Below are 19,648 nucleotides of genomic sequence, written 5' to 3' on the forward strand. Positions count from 1 at the left end.
GAGTGTGGTCAGTGTGGTTGATTGTGGTCAGTGTGGTTGAGTGGACCATGCTGCCCACCACTGTGCTTGTGGTCTGCCTGCTATCAAGCTGTGGTCTGTTTGGAGTTGGCATCAGCGTATGACTGACCTTCACCAAATGTTGGCCTGGGAAACTTTTTCTCTCGGATCAACCAATGTGTTTTTTTTTTCTATAATATTTCTTCAATGTGTGTTTGCATATTTTAATGGTTTTGGATTTAAAATGTAATGTCTAACTCATCTTTAATGTGAAGCTCTGTCATTTGTTGAAAAATTCAGATACAAAAACATTATGAAGTATTTACAACAATCATAAATGTAATCATGTCTTTGAGATGAGTATCAATATGAATTTCCTAAATCTTTTCTGTAAGAAATATTTTGTTTCCATAACCGCTCATTAAAGGAACAGTAATTGGTGTGGGTTAAATATTAATGTTTAAAACAAGGCTTTCACAACGGTATGTTTTTCTCTCACAGAAATATAAAGAGTTTGAGCGCTCTGTGCATGTGGAGGAGATTGACGGACTCAAACTGGTCAAGAAGCTGGCCGAGAACTTGGAGGAGATGTTCCACAAGAAGGCAGAAGCCATGAAGGTGGGTAGGCTGCTGTGTGTGCACGTGTGTCTTTGTTTGTGTGCACATGTGTCTTTGTTTGTGTGCACGTGTGTCTTTGTTTGTGTGTACATGTATCTTTGTTTGTGTGCACGTGTGTCTTTGTTTGTGTGTACATGTATCTTTGTTTGTGTGCATGTCTTTGGAAGTGGGTTTTTGCTCGAGTGTGTTTACAAGGGTGCATTACCTCTGTGGCATACGGATAACATATCAGTAAAAATCAAGGAGAATAATAATCCATTATGTGTGGATGACTCAACACACTATTCTAAAATTGTTGTTGTGAAAACATAATGGTCAGATGGGTTAGTAAAATGTATATCCAGGGCACATATGTGAACATTTCTCTTGTAGCCACCTTAGCTCCAAGTGGATTACTAGTAAAGAGACTTGATTAACTAAATCTTGCTAGTTCATATGCACTTAAAAACATTGTGGCTAACTGTATTAGAGCCCTGTCTTAAGCAGTTCTGTAGCTTAGTGACACACTTGTAACTAGCTAGGTAGCTAGCAAAGGCTTCAAACATCAAATAATAAAACCCTAGCCAACTATGAAATAACTATTGACCAACACAATGCAAAAGTCAAAGATAAACAACAGAAAGTAGCCTTATCTAATCATACAGCCTATACAAAACAGGAGGGGGAAAACTGCACATGAGAATTGACTCCCAACCTCTCTATAGCCTCCAGGTACAGCTTCCAATTATATTTAGATATTTAAGCTATTTACAATCAAACATTCCACGATCTAGCAAACGCATATCCAAGCCACTCAGACTAGCTGCCCTCTGATGCTTCATTATCAGCAGACACAGCCTGCACACTACTAGCCTGAAGGCTCACAGTTGGCTGTTGATGGCTCTCTTACATGTCAGTCTTTGTTCCCAATTCCAGACTGTTTTTCTGCATTTTTCACTGGCTTATTTAGTGTACACATCCAAAAATATGCGTAGATGGCCACAAGTGACAGTATGAAATAATCCGTGAGCTTCCTCTTTTGTGTTGTTATTCTCTTCCTTATGTTTATGATTGAACACGTGCACACGGATCTGTCACTCTCCCTCTCTACACACCACCTGCTCTATGTTGCCATAACGATAGAGAGGAATTTAATTCGTCGGCTAAAATTTAGTTTAGTTTTCCCTCGCTCAGTAGGTTGGATCAGAACTGAATTCTCCCGAGAAATGTATTCACATTTTTAAAAGCAAAATTCCCTGGAAAATATTGTGTGGGACAAACACCACTGTTTTGAATATTGGGTGGGAAGTATCCTATCCATCGTCCTCCAACCCACCCACCCCATGAATTGCGCCTGGGTATTTTTGGGAGGGTGGCATGTCTGTGCTTTCATGTCTCTGGCACTGATCCCTATGGAGAAAACACATTCTGGGAGAAGCCAGCCAGTTTATGGCTGTGTGTTAAAAGTGTTGCTGGATCCTGGTGTAATAGCTTCAGGTAATGTAGCCTACCAATGGATACATGCTCTGGTTATCATAATTGGATTGTGTGTGTGTGTGTGTGTGTGTGTGTGTGTGTGTGTGTGTGTGTGTGTGTGTGTGTGTAAGTGCGTATGTGTATGATTTTGAGAGGGAGAGTGTGTGTGGGTGTGTTGTATCTGAATGCCCCTACGTGGGTGTGCACTTTAATAAGTGTGTGCCCATTGGTCCATGTGTGCAAGTGTCTTAGTGTGTATGTCTGTGTGGGTTTATGTGTCTGTGTGTGTGTGTGTGTGTGTGTGTGTGTGTGTGTGTGTGTGTGTGTGTGAGTGTGTGTGTTTTTGTGGGCCAGCCAACATGTAATGACCTAGAACGCTTATTGACTCTGTAATCTGAAGAGGAACGGAAAAGACAGAGTAACAGAGTAATGGTGTCACGGCCCACAGCACCACTATACAGAGAGACTATGTCAAAGAGGGGGAGGGAGAGAGAGAATGAGGGAGGGTGAAAGAGAGGGGAAGAAAGAGAGATAGAGTGAGAGATTGAAAGGGAGTGAGAGAGCAGAGGGACAGAGGGAGGACAGTACACTGAGAGTGCGTTATAGCCCTGAGGTCAGGCTGGTGTCTGTGAGCACATGGCTGCGTGTGCTGTGTGTTGTGTGTTGTGTGCTGTGTGTTGTGTGCTGTGTGCTGTGTGTTGGGTGTTGTGTGCTGTGTGCTGTGTGCTGTGTGCTGTGTGCTGTGTGCTGTGTGTTTTGTGCTGTGTGCTGTGTGCTGTGTGTTGTGTGTTGTGTGTTGTGTGTTGTGTGTTGTGTGCTGTGTGCTGTGTGTTTTGTGCTGTGTGTTGTGTGCTGCTGAGGGCTATTTGATTGGGCCTTTCAGATTGGGGAGTTTCTCTGCCACAGGGCTGCACACCACAGCGAAGAGTGGAGAGGGAGGGGGAGATAGAGAGACTGACAAGCAGAGAGACAGACGGAAATCACAGAGAGAGATCACACACCTAGTGTCACAGACTCACATCAGACACACTTTCAGTCACTTGCTGAGACACTCAGAAATTCACACACACACACACACACACACACAGACACACACAGACACACACAGACACACACTTAAAACAGTGGGAAGACATGAAAATCATAAAAAGAGAGTTTTTGAGTTTGTATTACATACATGAAATATAGTGTTATAAAGGGTCCTAAATATATATCCTTGCAGAGAGAAAATACTAAGGATGGACCACTGATAAATCAGCTTGACTTGGGAAAGAGAGAGGCTGACAAAGAAAGAGGGACGAAAGGAACAAAGTAAAGAAATAAAGAAAGGAACTTTGGAGGAGGAGAGGAATTGTGAGAAATGAGAGGCAAGGTTGAATGAGACAGAAGAGGTGAAGAGGATGTAGTTTAAGCCACACAAATAAATACATTGGATGGAACCCCAATGATGGAATGGAGAGAAGAAGAGAGAGAGAGAGAGAGAGAGAGAAAGAGAGAGAACCTTGGTCTGGCTTGGACATGTGCTTGTTTTCCTTTCCTGTGGAGATGTCATTTTGGGGCATGGAAATATAATATCAGCATGTGAGCACACACCCGACGTTCCATCGCTGTGGTTATCTGCTGGTTTCCTCAGCAATTACCAGTCTTTATCACCCGCCAGCACCTGCCCCACCACACACACTCTAGAGGGAGAGGGAGAGGGAGGGAGCCCCCCCCCACACACAAGAGCACGTCACTGCTTTGAAGGAAAAAGTGTGTCTGTGCCTGTTTGTGTGCTCATTCATGTGTGTATAATGAGTATGTGCTTCTGTGTCTGTGTCTGTCTTTCTCTTTCTCTCTCTCTCTCTCTCTCTCTCTCTCTCTCTCTCCCTCTCCCTCCCTCTCCCTCTGTGTGTGTGTGTGTGTGTGTGTGTGTGTGTGTGTGTGTGTGTGTGTGTGTGTGTGTGTGCATCTGTGCATTTGTATAATCAAGTGCATAAAAGCTGAGATTATGCGGTCAAAAGCTATGTATTTTCATGAGTACTGAATAAAAACATTTTTGTTCCCGTTGTACCTGTTTGAACTAAAGTCCCTAGGGGAAGATAGCAGTAGTTGAAATGCTTGTGTGTGTCTATACACCCCAGCAGGCACTGTTAGCGTGTGTGACAGTGCGTGTGGTTTTTACTGCCTGAACATCGCCTCCTCCTGAGTCGGTGCTCTCTGAACACCACTGCTCGCCCATTAACATCAGCTCCTCTGGTTTGCCTTTGTCTGCATTAATCTCACCATTGGCGAGACGTCGCCCAATCAGAGGCCACGGATAGTGAACATGCCCTTGGACAGACCAATGGCATGTGCTCTGTGGAGGCTACATCACAGCGCGGCGTTGTTCCTGTTTAATTACTATTACCTTTATCGAGAGACGGACCCCTGACTGGATTATCTCCGTCTCCCAGGCTGCCACAGAGACGGAACTTTCTCCCCCCCCCCCTTTACCCCCTCCCTTCTTCCTGCTGAAATAAACAAGCCTATGGTGCATTGTGGGTACTGGCTTGGATCAGAGTTAACGCATCATGAAGAGAAAAAAAAAAGAGAGAGAAGTTGCTGTTGCCGGTGTTTTTGCAGTAGCACATTAAAAGTTGAAGATGTGAAGCTATGCTAATCTGCGCTTTGATGTGGAGCACCGTTATCTCACAAATTACAAACGAGATCAAATTAACATTTGTTCTGCTCTGCAGCTGTGTCATATCTGTTTAAGGCAGTTTTAGCCTACTTTCAAGATTGCTTTTTTTGTTTGTGTGTGTGTGTGTGTGTGTGTGTGTGTGTGTGTGTGTGTGTGTGTGTGTGTGTGTCGGTATGTAGATACTTGTCTATGTGAGCATACGATTGTGTGTATGCATATCAGGGTGCTTGGTACTGTATAAAATGTGTTCTTTTGTGTGGATGTTAATCATTAACATTTTGTGTGAGTGTGTATGTGTGCGGGCGTGTGTGTGTGTGTGTGTGTGTGTGTGTGTGTGTGTGTGTGTGTGTGTGTGTGTGTGTGTGTGTGTGTGTGTATGTATGTGATGCAATGCATATTCTTTTTGGTGCATTTGCTGTATTAAGTGAGTAACTTTGACTTTTTCCCTCTCTGTTTCCCTTGTAAGCAAGAATCACCAACATTGACTCATCACTTATTGATTAAACCGCCACAAAATATGTGCACATGCATGCATATTCACTAAAGAGACACACACTCAGATATGCACAAGCACACAACCCTGCACTCTCTTTCTCTCTCCGTCTCTCTCTTTTCTCTCTCCCTCCCTCTCTCTCTCTCTCTCTCTCTCTCTCTCTCTCTCACACACACACACACACACAGACTAATCATCAATCATCCTATCATGTCATCCTATCAGATTATTTGAAACATAACGTACCCTTCCCTTTCCATTCCCTGTTTCTCACCACTGTCTCCTCTATGCATGGCTGCGCGCTCCATATGTTTGTGTTTGAGGGGTGAGGGCGTCTTTGCTGACCTATATGTGTTTACAGCACTGGTGGGAAAGTGTCACAAAGCACTTTTCCATTCTGATGATGCTGCAGCTGTGCATCGCTTCGTTTGGCAATATTAATATCTGTCCCTGCATGCTGCTGATGACTCAGGTCTTACTGTGGTCCCTGAGGACCTGGTCTTGGCAGGGGCCATGGCCCTGGCTGGCCAGACTGTCCTCTGGGTCACAGATGGTTGTGCTTAGGTGTGTGTGTGTGTGTGTGTGTGTGTGTGTGTGTGTGTGTGTGTGTGTGTACGAGAGTGTGTGTGTGTGTGTGTGTGTGTGTGTGTGTGTGTGTGTGTGTGTGTGTGTGAGAGTACGGTAAGTGTGCGAGAGACTGAGAGGGAAAAGATAGAAGGGAAAAAAAAAGAGAGCGAGTGTGAACAAGAGATGAAAAGATATAGGGATAAAGAGAAAGAGAGGAGGGTAGGGTAGGGTTGTAGGAAACAGTGTTGATGTTTCAGCTTTCAAAACCTCCACCAGGGTCAAAAGCAATCTATCAGCAGTAGCCCAGTGCCAAGGCAGAGCGGTGGGGTGGGGAAAAGTGGTTGTGCCTGCCCGGTCCCGTCTGTGGACAGCTGGGGCTGGCACTTGGCATCCGTCCGCGGTGATGTACCTTTCAGGACAAATCTGACTCGTGCCAAGAGAACCGAGTCGACCTCTAAACAGCAACGTCACGTCCCTCCAAAAGCCTTCCGACGCGCTCTACAGATGCGGTGGCGGTATTTATGTGGAACTGAGCTCAGCTGTTTTGATTGTGCGGCCCCGCTCGCTCTTGTGCTACGTCCCTGGTGGATCGTGGAGTGGCAGCAGTGTGGAGATTTACCCCCCTGAAGTGGAGCTCCTCTCAAATGCACTTCTGCCATTCTGCCTCTCCAGAACAGCCTAGCATGAGTTATTTTTCATGCTCCATTCCCTGGTAGTGCGGAGGAGATGGCTGTCCTGGGCGTCCAGTAGACAGTAATGCATACATTCACTCCCCCTGCCCCCTTCCCCCATCCTTCCCTCTCTCCCTTCATCTCCCCATATCTCCATTCCACCACCATCCCCCCTATTTTCCACCATCTCTGCATTCCTGCACATTCTCATGTTAGCAGTTAGCATAGGTCAGCTTTATTGGCGAGCTGGGGTAGGACTACTTTTTTATTTTATTTGATGCAGCCGTTTCGAGGTCAGCTGATTTAACTCTGAGGGCCGCGTTTGCCAATGGCTCTGTGCTGCCAGTTACCCAAAGTCAGTCAACTTTAAAGGATCACTGGTACAGATATCATTACAAGGATGGGTCAACATAATTTTATCATTGTAGTCCATTGTCAAAATCTAGTTTCTGAGGTGAATTTATTGGGGGAAAATGTTTGAAGTGAAAAGGTTTGAGTGATAATCGCTCTGAATGAAAAGGACATTTTTGGAGGGATCTGGAGAAATGTAGTGACAATTGGTATGGGAATTGCCACAGAATGTTTCTAAATGAAACTAAGAGTATATACTCTGACTGTGTACCTCAAAGCTATACACTCTTGGGGGGCACTGTGGCGCAAGCAGTAGCCCCGACCATATACGGGTTTGAACGCCCACGGGGACATGGGTTCGAGCCCGACCCGCTGTCATTTCCCGATCCCACTCCCCACCTCTTCTGTCTATCTCATTTCCTGTCCAAAACCTTCACTGTCCTATCGATTAAAGGCAAAAAGCCCCAAAACAAATCTTTAAAAAAAAGAAAAAGCTATACACTCTTTTTCTCTACGCATACAGCTCACCAGTACAATGGCTTTGTTATAGTCATGGACGGGTTGGATGCATGATTGACAGGCAAAGTGTTCTTACATTCCTTTTCCCTCCTTTTTCATGAAACTTTGAAACACTTCTTATCATGTCACTTTTTTTTCTTTCTTTCAATATTTCTCTGTCTTTCTTTGGATGGCAGGAAGCGAAATGCCTGGTGATTATTGCGTACGCTGTTGCGTGCAGGTGTGGATAGGGGAAGGCGGCGTTTGAGGGATTGTCATTCTGCGTGCGTGAATGTAATTACTGCTATCATCTCACATGAAGCTGACTCCTGTGAAAATTGCTTTGACAAAGGGTGGAGAGAGAGCGAGCAAGACAGGAAAAAAAAAAAAGAAAACTAATTTTCCTCACTCTTTTAAACTGCAATCATGTGCTTTGTGAATACCACCCACCCAGGCCCCCCACACAACAGGACACTTGGTCAAAGCCTGGTTAATGTGCCCAGCCAGTCACAGAAAAAGTGCTTTTTTTCACTTAAATCTCTCTTAATAGGTTATTTATTTCTAATAGGTTTTTGTTTTGTATTGTTTCAGTACACTTGGTGTCAATGATAAAACTCCTAGCCTATGTAGAAGTCAGTTTGAAATGACCAGTGGATTGAGACAGACGTGAACTGATCTGCCATGGGCTTGAATGACTGCGTAGTAGCCTCTATCCTGGCATCGACTGGTAATCAAGCTGTTTGGCGCAGGGCCAGTGGGTAGCAGTAGTTTTTTTCTGAGGTATGTGAGTGACAAGTGTGTCCTGGGGAGAGATTCGTAGGAATGCGGGATAGATTTCCTGTTCCTGGCTGTCATTTCCTGCCTGAGGACCCACGGGAGTCTGTAAGTGCCAGCAGTGCACTCTGGGATATTTAGTCTTCCTGATTGCCAATTTTGAGCAGCATGCTGCATGTCTTTGTCTGCCTTGGCTGAATACACTTTCAGGCTGAAAGACTGCACACACACACACACACACACACACACACACACACACACACACACACACACACACACACACACACACACACACACACACACACACACAGTGTAGGTATACCATCTCCACTGAATTTTCCAATGAAGTATAAGGCTCAAAAGTCTCAAAGTCATGTTAAGGCTAAACATTCCATCTGAGGTCAAGACTTGAGGGGACCACGTGCAGAAGGGAATGAAGCTACAGCAGGTGCAGTCTTGCCTCTGCATGGGAGATGTAGTTTGTGCTTCACTCAGCTGAATTATTCAGACCAAACAATGCAAACAGCACAGTCGAATGCAAACCCTTGGTGGCCTGAGAAGGTTAAATATTTCAGGAGAAGCGGGACGTTGTCGGAACACGGCAAAACGCTACGTTATGCAAAATCGCTGTCTGATCCACCAACTCACCGAAAAGAAGAAAATGCCTCCATTTTGTTGAGCAGAGCTGGCCGACCCCCTGCACAGCGGTCGGCTATTCTTTGACAAATAGATAGCTTAGCTTTTGATGTCCTGAAAGTTTCTTATCTGCCAAACACGTCAATGTGTTTAACAGAGATGTGACCTTTTCCTCCAACAACGCAGACCGCAACATAGCTGGTCTCATTTGAGAATGGGTGCTTGTGATTGACATTTCATTGAGGGGTAATCTGAGGTGACAGTACACATAGCAGTAGGTAACAGAAGGTGATACTGTGCGTGTGTGAGTGTGTGTTTGTGTGTGTGTGTGCGTGTGTGTGTGTGCGTGTGTGTGTGTGTGTGTGTGTGTGTGTGTGTGTGTGTGTGTGTGTGTGTGGTTTGGCTGAGAGATAAAATGCTGGCCAGACCCATATCAGCATTGAAATCACACATACACACACACACAACCACTCTCTCTCACACACACACACGCAACAGTTGGCATTTAAGTCCCAGAGTGGGGTGATGCCCAGGTAGACCTTTGGAAATGTTGCTCTTTGTACCCCTCTCATGCCGTTTCTCATCCTTTTGTTTCATCCTCTCTTCCACTCCTCTGCGTGCCTGCCTACCTGCCCAGAGGGAAAGCACTACCTCCAGCCACACAGGGCTATTTAAAGTCAAGAGGCTCCTCAGCATCAAAAGAATGAAAGAAGAATTAGAAAAATACAAATGGAAAAATGTTGAGGGAACGGAACAAAGGGATGCCCTTTGGTTGTGTGGTTGTACGTGTGTCCTCTTGCGCAAATGTATATTCTATATATATCTGGTGACGGCAGCATTCACATTGACAAATGTATACGCAACACGCACTGCAAGCCAGTTGGCATTAAATAGTTAAGGACAGAGGACACACAGTTAAGCACTCAGAGTATATTCTTGAAAATGTGCGCTAGTTTGCTTGGAAATATGTACATTTGAAACACTGTCTGTGAGATGACAGATAGAGAAAGAGTGAATAACTTTACCTTTCATTGCTCTCGTTCACCCTCTTTGTTCACTCTCTCTACCTCTCTGGGTGAGAGAGAAAACAAAATAAACAAAGAGAAAGGGACCATGAAAGAAAAGAAGAAAAAGTCAGCAGAGAGGAGTCTTTCTACTTGTGAGGCACATCACACGTTATTTTTCCTCCGCGTCTCAGCAGCAGGTCTTGGTGACCTGTGTGAGTACATGACTGAGCTTTTGTTGCTCTCCCAGTCAGAACACTTTGACTCTGAACAGTCCTAAAGCGAAACGTGGTGGGCCAGGTCATCTGCTGGGTTGCTATGGTGAGGCGCGGTTCATTCCAGTCTCCACTCAGGTGTCTGGATGATGCCTTGGTGTCTCTCTCTCTGAAGAGGGCATTTCAGTCGAATAAGATAATGAATGATACCTGCAGGAAAAAACCCGTTGTTTTAAGTGATAATCTATTTTATATCTGCTGATACCATATTAGGAGCTCTCTCTCTTTTTCCCACTATATACATGTATGTGTTTGTACGTGTTTGCATTCTCTTGAAAGAGATAAAACTTCATATTAATTTAACAGGGAAAATATGTCACCCAGTACTACATAAAGGACCACAGGGAGAATGATGAGTTATGGGCTCAGGTGGGGAATGAAGAAGGGATGAAAGGAACTCCAATATGGGAGTGGAAAATTGAGAAATGCAAGAAGAAATGAAAAGGAGTGATATTAGAGTGGCCAACACAGCAGAGGCTTCTGTGGCAGGAGCTTGTTCAGTGAACTGTGTGTAAATATCCTCAGGCCAAAGCTATTAACTGGAGCTGCCAATGAGTTTGAAAACAACAGCTTTCTATTTACTAGACAGGGAGAAAACTGCCAAATACCGTGTGTGAGTTTATGCTTGTTCTTTTTTGTGTATTTGTGTGTGCATGCGTATGTGTTGTTTGTGTGCGTTGCTGAATGTTTTATCGTTTTTTTGTGTATGTGTGTGTGTATTCTTGGATGACACCTTGAAATAGACTGTCAGGTTTATTGATCCTGGTTTTAGAAAAATGTCATCTCTGTGTCAGAGGGTGAATAGGTGGAGCCTGTTTGTATTCATGCACTCCCAGAGCAAAAGACCCACTATAGCAGCAACTGAACCAAAGATCACCAAATTAGATATACTGCTCTGTATATACTGCTGACGGACAGCAAATATCTTAATGTAAACCTCAGGACCACGGAATACATTTATAACTATTAGACAAAGCCATACCATGTCTAGACGTAGAACATCTGTGGTTTCAGCTGGTGGATGTTTTTAATGTCATATTAAACAGCTTTAATTGGTTAATTGGTCTGTTTTGTTTCTCCATGACAGCGATTGGTAGAAGCAGCAGAGGAGGCCCACCTGCAGCATGAGGAGGACCCTGACCTGCAGGTGAATACCGTCACTGCACCACTACTGCTTTCCCCAAAGGAGTACTGCACTATCACACGGCCACAGCTGTTATTCCTGAACTGCTTAAGAATGGAGAGAAAGTGTAAAACAGCCAAACAAATAGCAGTTGTTGTAGAAAGTGAAGTAAACTTTCTAAGTATGACTGTCAACCACGGATGAGCTGAGCTTTATTCACTTTCGGCATCAGGTCGGTTTCTTGGCTCTCATTGATTCTGCATAAGGTCAAAAAGAATGGGAGCCCTCCAGTCTGCCTCCCGGCCATGTGTCTCACAGTGGCGACTTAAAGACGTGAGCCCAGCAGACAGCTGAATGAAGCCCTCTGCCCTGTCAGTCCTGTAGCCGTGGCAGTGGCAGGTGGGGGATTTGCATTCTAGCCCCAGTGTTTCAGCACCACGGCTGTCTTCAGCACCACGGACAGCTCCAATCAGAGGCCAGTCATAGATCCCCAGTCACAGTGGGTGGGCGTGCTTGCTGGAATTAAATACTGTGACAGTGAGTTATCAGGGGGCTTCAGTCTTTTTGGCAGCTGATGGCTGGTGCTGTAATGAAAATCTGACACTGAAATGACACTTTAATTATGGGCGGATTCCATTTGATATGAACTCAAATGTTTGGTTATCAATAAGAAACGTTATTATGTTGTTACATAGGTACAGTACTGAGGGCTTTCCCTTTCTGTTTACAGTCATGATACTCACACATAAACACCACGCAGAGAGAGTAGATATGTAGAGTAAAGGAGAGTCTAAAAGAGGAAAAGACAAGTTTATTAGATTTATTAGATTCACCATTATTGTTATAGTGGCCAGTACAGGTACAAAGACAAATGAAAAGCAGTTTGCATTATGTGGGGAGGCCAGGTGATGAGAGTGATGCTGAAAAGGTGAAAGGTCATCGAGAGGCATACATGACCTTATCCCACACTCCCCATCTCTCACATACACACACACTCTCAAACTCTTTCTTCCTTTCTTCTTTCTCTCTGACTATCTCTCAATTTAACCACCTACTTTCTCACACACACAGACAGACCAACTGTCTGACACACACACATACACACACACACACACACACACACACATACACACACACACACATACACACACACACACTCCCTCTCTCTCTCTCTCTCTCTCTCTCTCTCTCTCTCTTTCCCACACACACACACACACACACGCGCGCGCTGAGGTGTAAAATGGGGACCCCTCTAGTTTTCTCTCACAGGCTGTTTATGTGTCAGTGGGATTAAGAAGCTGCTTGAGTTGAGACAACAGCATGGACCCTTTGCTTTATTACTGTTACGCTCCATTAAAGAGAATCAATTCTTAATCTCGCCTCAGAGAAATACCCCTCTCCTCTCCTCTCCTCTCCTCTCCTCTCCTCTCCTCTCCTCTCTGCTCCTCTCTTCTGCCTCTTGGTTATCTCCTCAACAACTCCTCTACTCTCTTTGGTCCTCTCCTCTCTCAGTTCTCCTCAGCTCTCTTCTATCGGACACTCCGCCCCCCCCCCCTCTTGTCTCCTCTCTCTCTCTCCGCTACCCCTGCTCTCCTCTCCCTCCTGTCCTCCCGTCTGATGGTTATAATTGCCCAAGGCAATATCCGTGATGGGAGTTGAAGATGATAGGTGTTTGGGTAGAGTGGCGTGACACTTAGCTCTCTCAGCTCCAGCTTTAAAACATTTGAAATGGACTCTGTAAAGGGCAGCCTAGTGGCAGTAGTCTCATGCTGTTCTTCATCTCCACACCTCCGAGTGATTAACTCAGTCCTCTCCAAATGGACAGCTATGGCCGCAGTAACCACCCATGGTGACAAAGACAATGATGATCCCGATGATGATTGGGATGATGATGATGGTGATGATGATGATGTTGATTATAATGATAGCCACACTTAAAGTAATTACCGTGGAAAGACTGTAAATACAATGACCTCATGGCAGTTGCCATGGGAATCTGTGCCTTGTAATTACGTACGTCATTGTTGATTGCTGAGATAATCTGAGTGCACTGCAATTTGATGTGCCATGAGAAAAGCCAATGGTGAGTTTGTAGCTAATTATCAAGGGGTCAGCAGGTCTATAATGGCTTTAGCAGGAGAGCTTTCAGCTGGTTAAAGACTTTAATATTATCCTTAAATCAGCTGTTTGCCTCTGTGTTAAATAGGTACACACAGGGGATTATTTAGGCATGTGTGCATATCTTATTGATGTGATGTTTGTGTATGGGCATTAGTGAGGCAGTAGAAGTGCTCTTTGACTGGGGTTTATTTGGAGAGGCTTCACTGAAGCTCATCAGCAGTTGCAGGAAGTCTGAATGGTGTGCTCTTCCCTTCTCTGATTGGCTGGCGAGTTTTATCCATGTGAAATGGAGCAAGCTGATTGCTCCTCCCCCCGGTTTGTTTCCATATCAACTCAGGAAGCCCTGGTGGGTGCCTGTAGGATGTAGTCTTGGCACGGAACAGGGCGAGAGGCTGCTAATTATTGTGAGTGCTTCTAAAAATGCTATGGAGAAATGTGAGACTGTAGGGTGAAGCAGCCTCTCTCTCTCTCTCTCTCTTTCTCTCTCTCTCTCTCTCTCTTTCTCTCTCTGTCTCCCTCTCCCTCACGCACACATAAAACCTCTCCCTCTCTGTCTCCTTGCTGTATCTCCCTCTGTCTCTCCCTCTCTCAAAACTGTTTGTGTGTGTTTTTTGGCTATTGGGTACATATTTGGCTTGCAGCGAGAGAGATATGACTCTGTCTTATCTGCTCGTTCCAGAGCTCTTCCTCACCCATGTGGAATTGGCTCAGTAATCTATTCCACTGATTTTTTTTTCTCTCTCTCTCTCTCTCTGTTTTTTTCCCCTTTTTCTTCTCCTCCTCCCTATTTACTCATGATGCTCATGCAAATAGCTCAGAATGGTTAATTCCTCCGCCTCTCGTGTCATCGCAACAAGAGGCTTGTGTTCATTCTTTCACTGCGAACGGCACCAAGCGGTGCGGCCCCCTAACTGATCTGAAGGGGGGCGCGCGCCTCGGAAATATGTCCCCCTCTGTTGCTTCACTTCCCTTTCCCCCCGCATCCACTTCCTCCCTCTCTTCCTTCAAAAAAAAGAAAGAGAGGGAAAATATTTGTGCTGGGTCGGAGCCTTCTAAGGCAATCACTCGTCCACAGATTCTGTTCTGAGTCCCAGCAGGCAGCTTAATTCCACGGCTCTGTAATGTGCAATTACAGGGCGATTTTGTGGATGTCAGATGTGATTTCCATGGCCGTCGGTAAAGTCAGGGGAAATGTATGGATGCAGTGGAGAGAGCCACTTGGGATGTGATGCTGAGGTTGAGGACAAGGCCCAGAAAGCCCAGTTGATGGTGGAAAGAGGAGGCACAAGTGTGTGTGTGTGTGTGTGTGTGTGTGTGTGTGTGTGTGTGTGTGTGTGTGTGTTCCTACACATGAGTCTGTGTTTGAGTAAATACACCAGTTTATTAGTTAATGAAGTTGAAAATGAAACAGCAAGCCCTTAAATGTGTCGGCTCATAATAAGATTAGAGAATTAGAGAAACAGGCTGAGGTGTGTATTTGTGCTTGTGTTTGTGTCATTGTGTCTGTGTGTATGAGTGAGTATGTGTGTGTGTTTTCTGTTATGAAGTGATACTGTGGTATGCAGTTAGGTGTGTGTGTGTGTGTGTGTGTGTGTGTGTGTGTGTGACAGAGGGGCTTGCAATCACTGTTAATGGTAACTGTGTAAGAACTCTCTCTCTCTCTCTCTTTCTCTCTCCCTTCTTTCTTCTTCACTCTCTTTTTTCTCTCCCTTCTCTATCTTGTTTTCTCTTTCTCTCTCCCTCTCCCTCCTTTCTTCTCCACTCTCTGTTTTCTCTCCCTTCTGTATCTTGTTTTCTCTTCCTTCTTCTCTCCCCATCCCTCCCTCCCTCCCTCCATCCCTGCCTTCCTCCCTGCCTCGTGTTCTGGTAGACAGTGATAAATTACTGCCTCTACTCAGCCTGCTCTGTCACATATCTGGCTTAAGAAGTCACCAGAGAGAAAAGTTTCAGAGTCTTTATATAAACCCTGTGAATTGCACTTTAAAAACACCTATTGCCTTCAGCATTTCTCTCTTTTACACACACACACACACACACACACACACACACACACACACACACACACACACACACACACACACACACACACACACACAGAAACAGACACACACACAGACACACACAAACAGCCATGTGGTTGTACAGCGATACCAAGAAGTAATTTTCTCTATAACAAAAATTGCCATCTTTTTCGGCCTTGGGTAAATGCAGTTCTGGACATGAAAGTCATACTTGTGCCATCAGGGAATAGGTTACAGTGATGAGTGGTGAATTTACTCAGGGGACGTGGCTCCCTCTGCTCCATCTCCAAACCTGCTTACTTTCTGGTAATAGAGCCTGGTAATGTGCTGCAGATAGCACACCCGTGAGCGTACTAGAAATGGCCCTTGATTTGCCAGACGAGCACATAAACTTCTGCTTAACAAAAAAAATCCCTTTGAGTCATATTTGATATTGAAATTGGCAAGCTAACCTTGCGAGACTACATTTAAAAGCTGATTTGGTATGTGCAGCCCCTGCATGAATCATTTCTGTATTTAATATTTGATATGTAATATTTGATTACTTTACTGATGTCCTAAAATCACAGTTCAGATTGAGCCATTTTGGAATTTTACCGGAATCAGTGCATAGGCCACTTCTATGCAACACCTGAAATAATCATTTGAGTTGAAATGGGGCAAATAGGTGAGTGGATGGGTGTCAGCTAACTCCTCAGACGTACAGCGGTCTAAGTGGATTCAGGCTGAGGCTGATTTCTGCCGATAGCTCTGTTGTTGTGGAATTGGAGCTCTGAGTCGTATCTAATCTCTGCTCGGCTCCATCTGTCCAGGTAAGATGGCCGACGGTTACTCTCACATCTGCCTGTCTGTTCTGTTAAGTCCGTCTCGGATGACCGGCATGATTTAAGCAGACAAGGCCGGCACAGGCCTGGGAACGCGGCGGCCGGCATGAACTTTGATGCTGAATTCATGTCTGGCTATCAGGGCTGTCTATCTTCGCTGCTGTGCATAGGAGATAGGTGAAAGCCAAGCCACTTTATTCCTGGTGCAATGTAATCTGATTTAATATTTTTTTCTGGTTGAAGTTGTTTTGAAAAATGTCATGTTAAAATTGTTATCAGCTCCTACCCGTGCATGCTCAAAGGCTTATTCCTGCAGAATATAAGGCTGGTATGGTGAAGATGAGCTTGATATGTTTTCAGTTATTTCTGGTTGAAACTTGATGATACTTCACAAAACAAGGTTTACACATTCATGCCTTTAGCATTTGTGTGTAATTTATGTAATTCTGTTAGCAAATGCATCGGAATTCATTGGGATTCTTCCAGGCTTGGGGGGGGTGGAGGTGAGAGTTTGGGTTTATGAATGAAGTCATGTTCAGCTCAGTTCTCCACTTACTTTTCATCTCCCTTTGAAATGTACTGATAGACGTTGGCAGGATCAGAGTGAGAAATCATGCCCTGATTTCACCAGTTTTTATGTATTCAATGAATTCAGCGCGTCTTCTGAGACAGTTAAAGCGAACGATTTGCACAGGGGAACCGGGGGAGACGTTACGCCGTACTCTCAGGATGGTTAAGGTTCTGTTTGATGTCGTGTTTACATACTGAACGGTGCTCAGCCTCCTCTTGCTTAAGCCGTAGGTTACAGGTTATAAGAAGGTTCTGGCTGGGACATGCTCAGGGATGTGGTTATATGGCTGATCACTTTCAAAGGGTTCCCCGCTGTTTGGTGCCAACAGCTGCTGGCTATCTTTACTTTCCCAGCCAAGCATAGAACAGTTCCATCCAAGTTTAAAATGATATTTTTGTAGAGTGGAATAAAGGTAAAACTACATACATAATAACTTAAATATGCCTCGTGAATTCGGGGTCATTGGGAGACAGAGGATTAATGAACAAGTTGTTTAAGTTCTTAACTCGTGTTTGCCCTCACACGATCTCTGCAGTACTCTCTGATGAAAGAGCATCTGTGCTGTAGGCTTTGTGAGGTTTTAAATAGTGCTTTAAAGAGTTAGAGTTAGTAGAGCCAATAATTGGTCTTTTACAAGGAAATGAACCATTTCTCTGCATAGTGTGCATGCATAACAACATACAGCATGTCAGAAAAAAACTATGGCTACTACTTGAACAAAGAACTTCTTTGAGCAGGTTTGTCCTTACAGAATTAGTGCAGATACTATAGGACGCTCAATCTGGTGTTTTCTAAATGTATTTATCATGTCCTTCTTTTTGAATACAAATGGCTGTAGCCCCAACATAACATGAAAGGCTGAGTGACAAATTGAACGTTGTCTTTGAGGTGGCAGGTTTACATGCGGCTAAGCCTTCCCCAAAAACTTCTCTAAGCTTCTATGGCAGCAGGGATAACTCCATCCCTCAAAGCTGCTAATTCAAAACCGCATTCATATTCACTTGCAGGTTTGAAATGCAAATGTAATAAATTAAACCCTGTCATTTAGTTGGTGGAGTGTCAACCTCTCTCCCACTTTTGATTCTCTCTCTCTCTCTCTCTCTGTCTATCCCACATAGTGTCTGTGTGTGCGTGTGTGTGTAAGTGGGTTTTGGGGCAGGGAACCTTTTATATGCATTAGAGCCTACAACAGCCAGATGGCTTGTTAACCTCAAGATCTCATCATACATTAACAGCTAATGCACTTTTCAGAGCCTGTTTATACAGCGCTGCTAAAACATATTTAGTCCTGTGTGCTTATGACTTAGATTCTTGTCTGGTAGAGACTGAGCCCACAAATGTAGTCACTTTCATGGGCTCTGCGCTCTACTGATATTTTAGCTTTGCTACATCTCCTCAAATGGACTTTGCAGCATGTGTTCAAGTCGAGGATGTGATTATCTGGAGCAGTGCCTTAAGAAAGTCTCATTAGCACACGCGCTGGTGGAAGTGTGCTGAAGTTCCATTGGGGTGTGTGGACATAATCAGGGATTTGAGGGCTTTGGTAGCGGCTGTGGATGAGTGGTGTGTCTAGGTGATGGATCCAATCCCCCAGCCTGTGGTGGATCTTAGCCACGGCCTCAGTCCTCCCCTCTCCCACCCTCCTCTCGCACCGCTCTCTCCCCCCCTCTCTCTCTTTCTCTCACTCACTCACTCACTCACACACACACACACGCACACACGCGCACACACACACACACATAAACACAGACAGACACACACATAAACGCACAGACACACTCACACACACACAGAACGAGAGAGGGGATGAAGGAGAGAGTGTCCCATAATACAAAAGCTCCTGCACAGTATGACATTTGAAACAAATTTCTCTCCGCTTACTCTTCCAGGTCTTTTACCCTTTGGATCAATAGTAATTGTCTTTGTCTAAGTGGCTGTTTGTTATAAGTGTGTACAAGAGAGTCTTTTCTTGTTCACCCCTCTCTCCCACTCTTTTTCCCCTCCATGTGTGACCAAGTATTGTACATTTGGAGAACACAGAATATGTGCATTTCTGAAGAGAACAAATTTTCAAATTTAGCTGTACATCAAATGATGATCTTCATTCTAACCATTTCCCCCCATGAAGCACAAAATTGCACAACATAATTTGATCATACTTTACAGAGAGAAATTGACTGACAATCACACACTTAACTAACGCTAAAGTGAGCATCATAATGAGCATGCGTCCTGTGTAATTCTCTCTCTCACGGAGTCCACCACTAGTGCTTAAGTGAGGGAGGGAGATTAGTACTGTCTGTGGAACACAGCTGTGAACGTGCCCACCGTCGCACACCTCCCGTCTGAGACAAAGGAGATCACACTCCTGCTGCGCTTCCCTTTCACAGGTCGCCTCTCGACACCCAGCAGACATTCTTAGAAAAACCTGCTCCCGGCTAAATTGGTTCATTCATCTTCGTAGAGGAACATTCTCCGCTGTCGAGCGCGATGGTAGCTCTGAGTGCGGTTTTGTGGTGCTGTGTGAACTTCTCATTTTGCAGTGAGCCGACCTGCTTTTGTATCATTCGTCGCGAGAGAAATCCATTGACCTAGAAGTTTGTACTGTGTAGAGAGGTCAACGTGAACCTTTTAACACGACGCAGTTGGCTCGAGACCACGAAGAAGAATCGCACAATTGCCACGTGATCACGGAACCGCTCCTTGAGATTTCCTTGGAAGCAGCCCAAGATGGCCGGCATGAGCAGAGAGGATGATGGGAAGGAGTTGTGGGGGGTGGGGGTGGGGGTGGGGGGGACGATGTCCCTGGAGTCTGGGACGGTGCGGCGATATGGAGCGAGTAATGAGATCTGTCTGTCAGGGTAGCGGTATGGGGCGAGGGGTGTAGGCTCTGGGCCCTGCACTGTAGTCCACACTCGCTGGAGCTGTCGGCTAAGCGCTGAGGCGTAGTATTAGTTGTCAGGAGGGGGGATCCGTGACGACGGCCC

The 19,648-nt window shown here is 45.0% G+C and overlaps 1 protein-coding gene across 3 annotated transcripts in view; it reads left to right on the plus strand.

Annotated features, from left to right (window-relative positions):
• cacna2d3a (calcium channel, voltage-dependent, alpha 2/delta subunit 3a) overlaps window positions 1-19,648 on the plus strand; it is a 172,896-nt gene that overhangs the window by 31,206 nt on the left and 122,042 nt on the right. For all 3 annotated transcript variants that reach the window (XM_031566323.2, XM_031566324.2, XM_031566325.1), the window contains exons 3-4: window positions 499-615; window positions 11,089-11,148. In XM_031566323.2, the coding sequence (XP_031422183.1) occupies window positions 499-615; window positions 11,089-11,148 (177 nt within the window). The remainder of the gene's footprint in view (window positions 1-498; window positions 616-11,088; window positions 11,149-19,648) is intronic.

The sequence above is a fragment of the Clupea harengus genome, chromosome 4 (genome assembly GCF_900700415.2).
Source record: "Clupea harengus chromosome 4, Ch_v2.0.2, whole genome shotgun sequence".
Classification (NCBI taxonomy): domain Eukaryota; kingdom Metazoa; phylum Chordata; class Actinopteri; order Clupeiformes; family Clupeidae; genus Clupea; species Clupea harengus.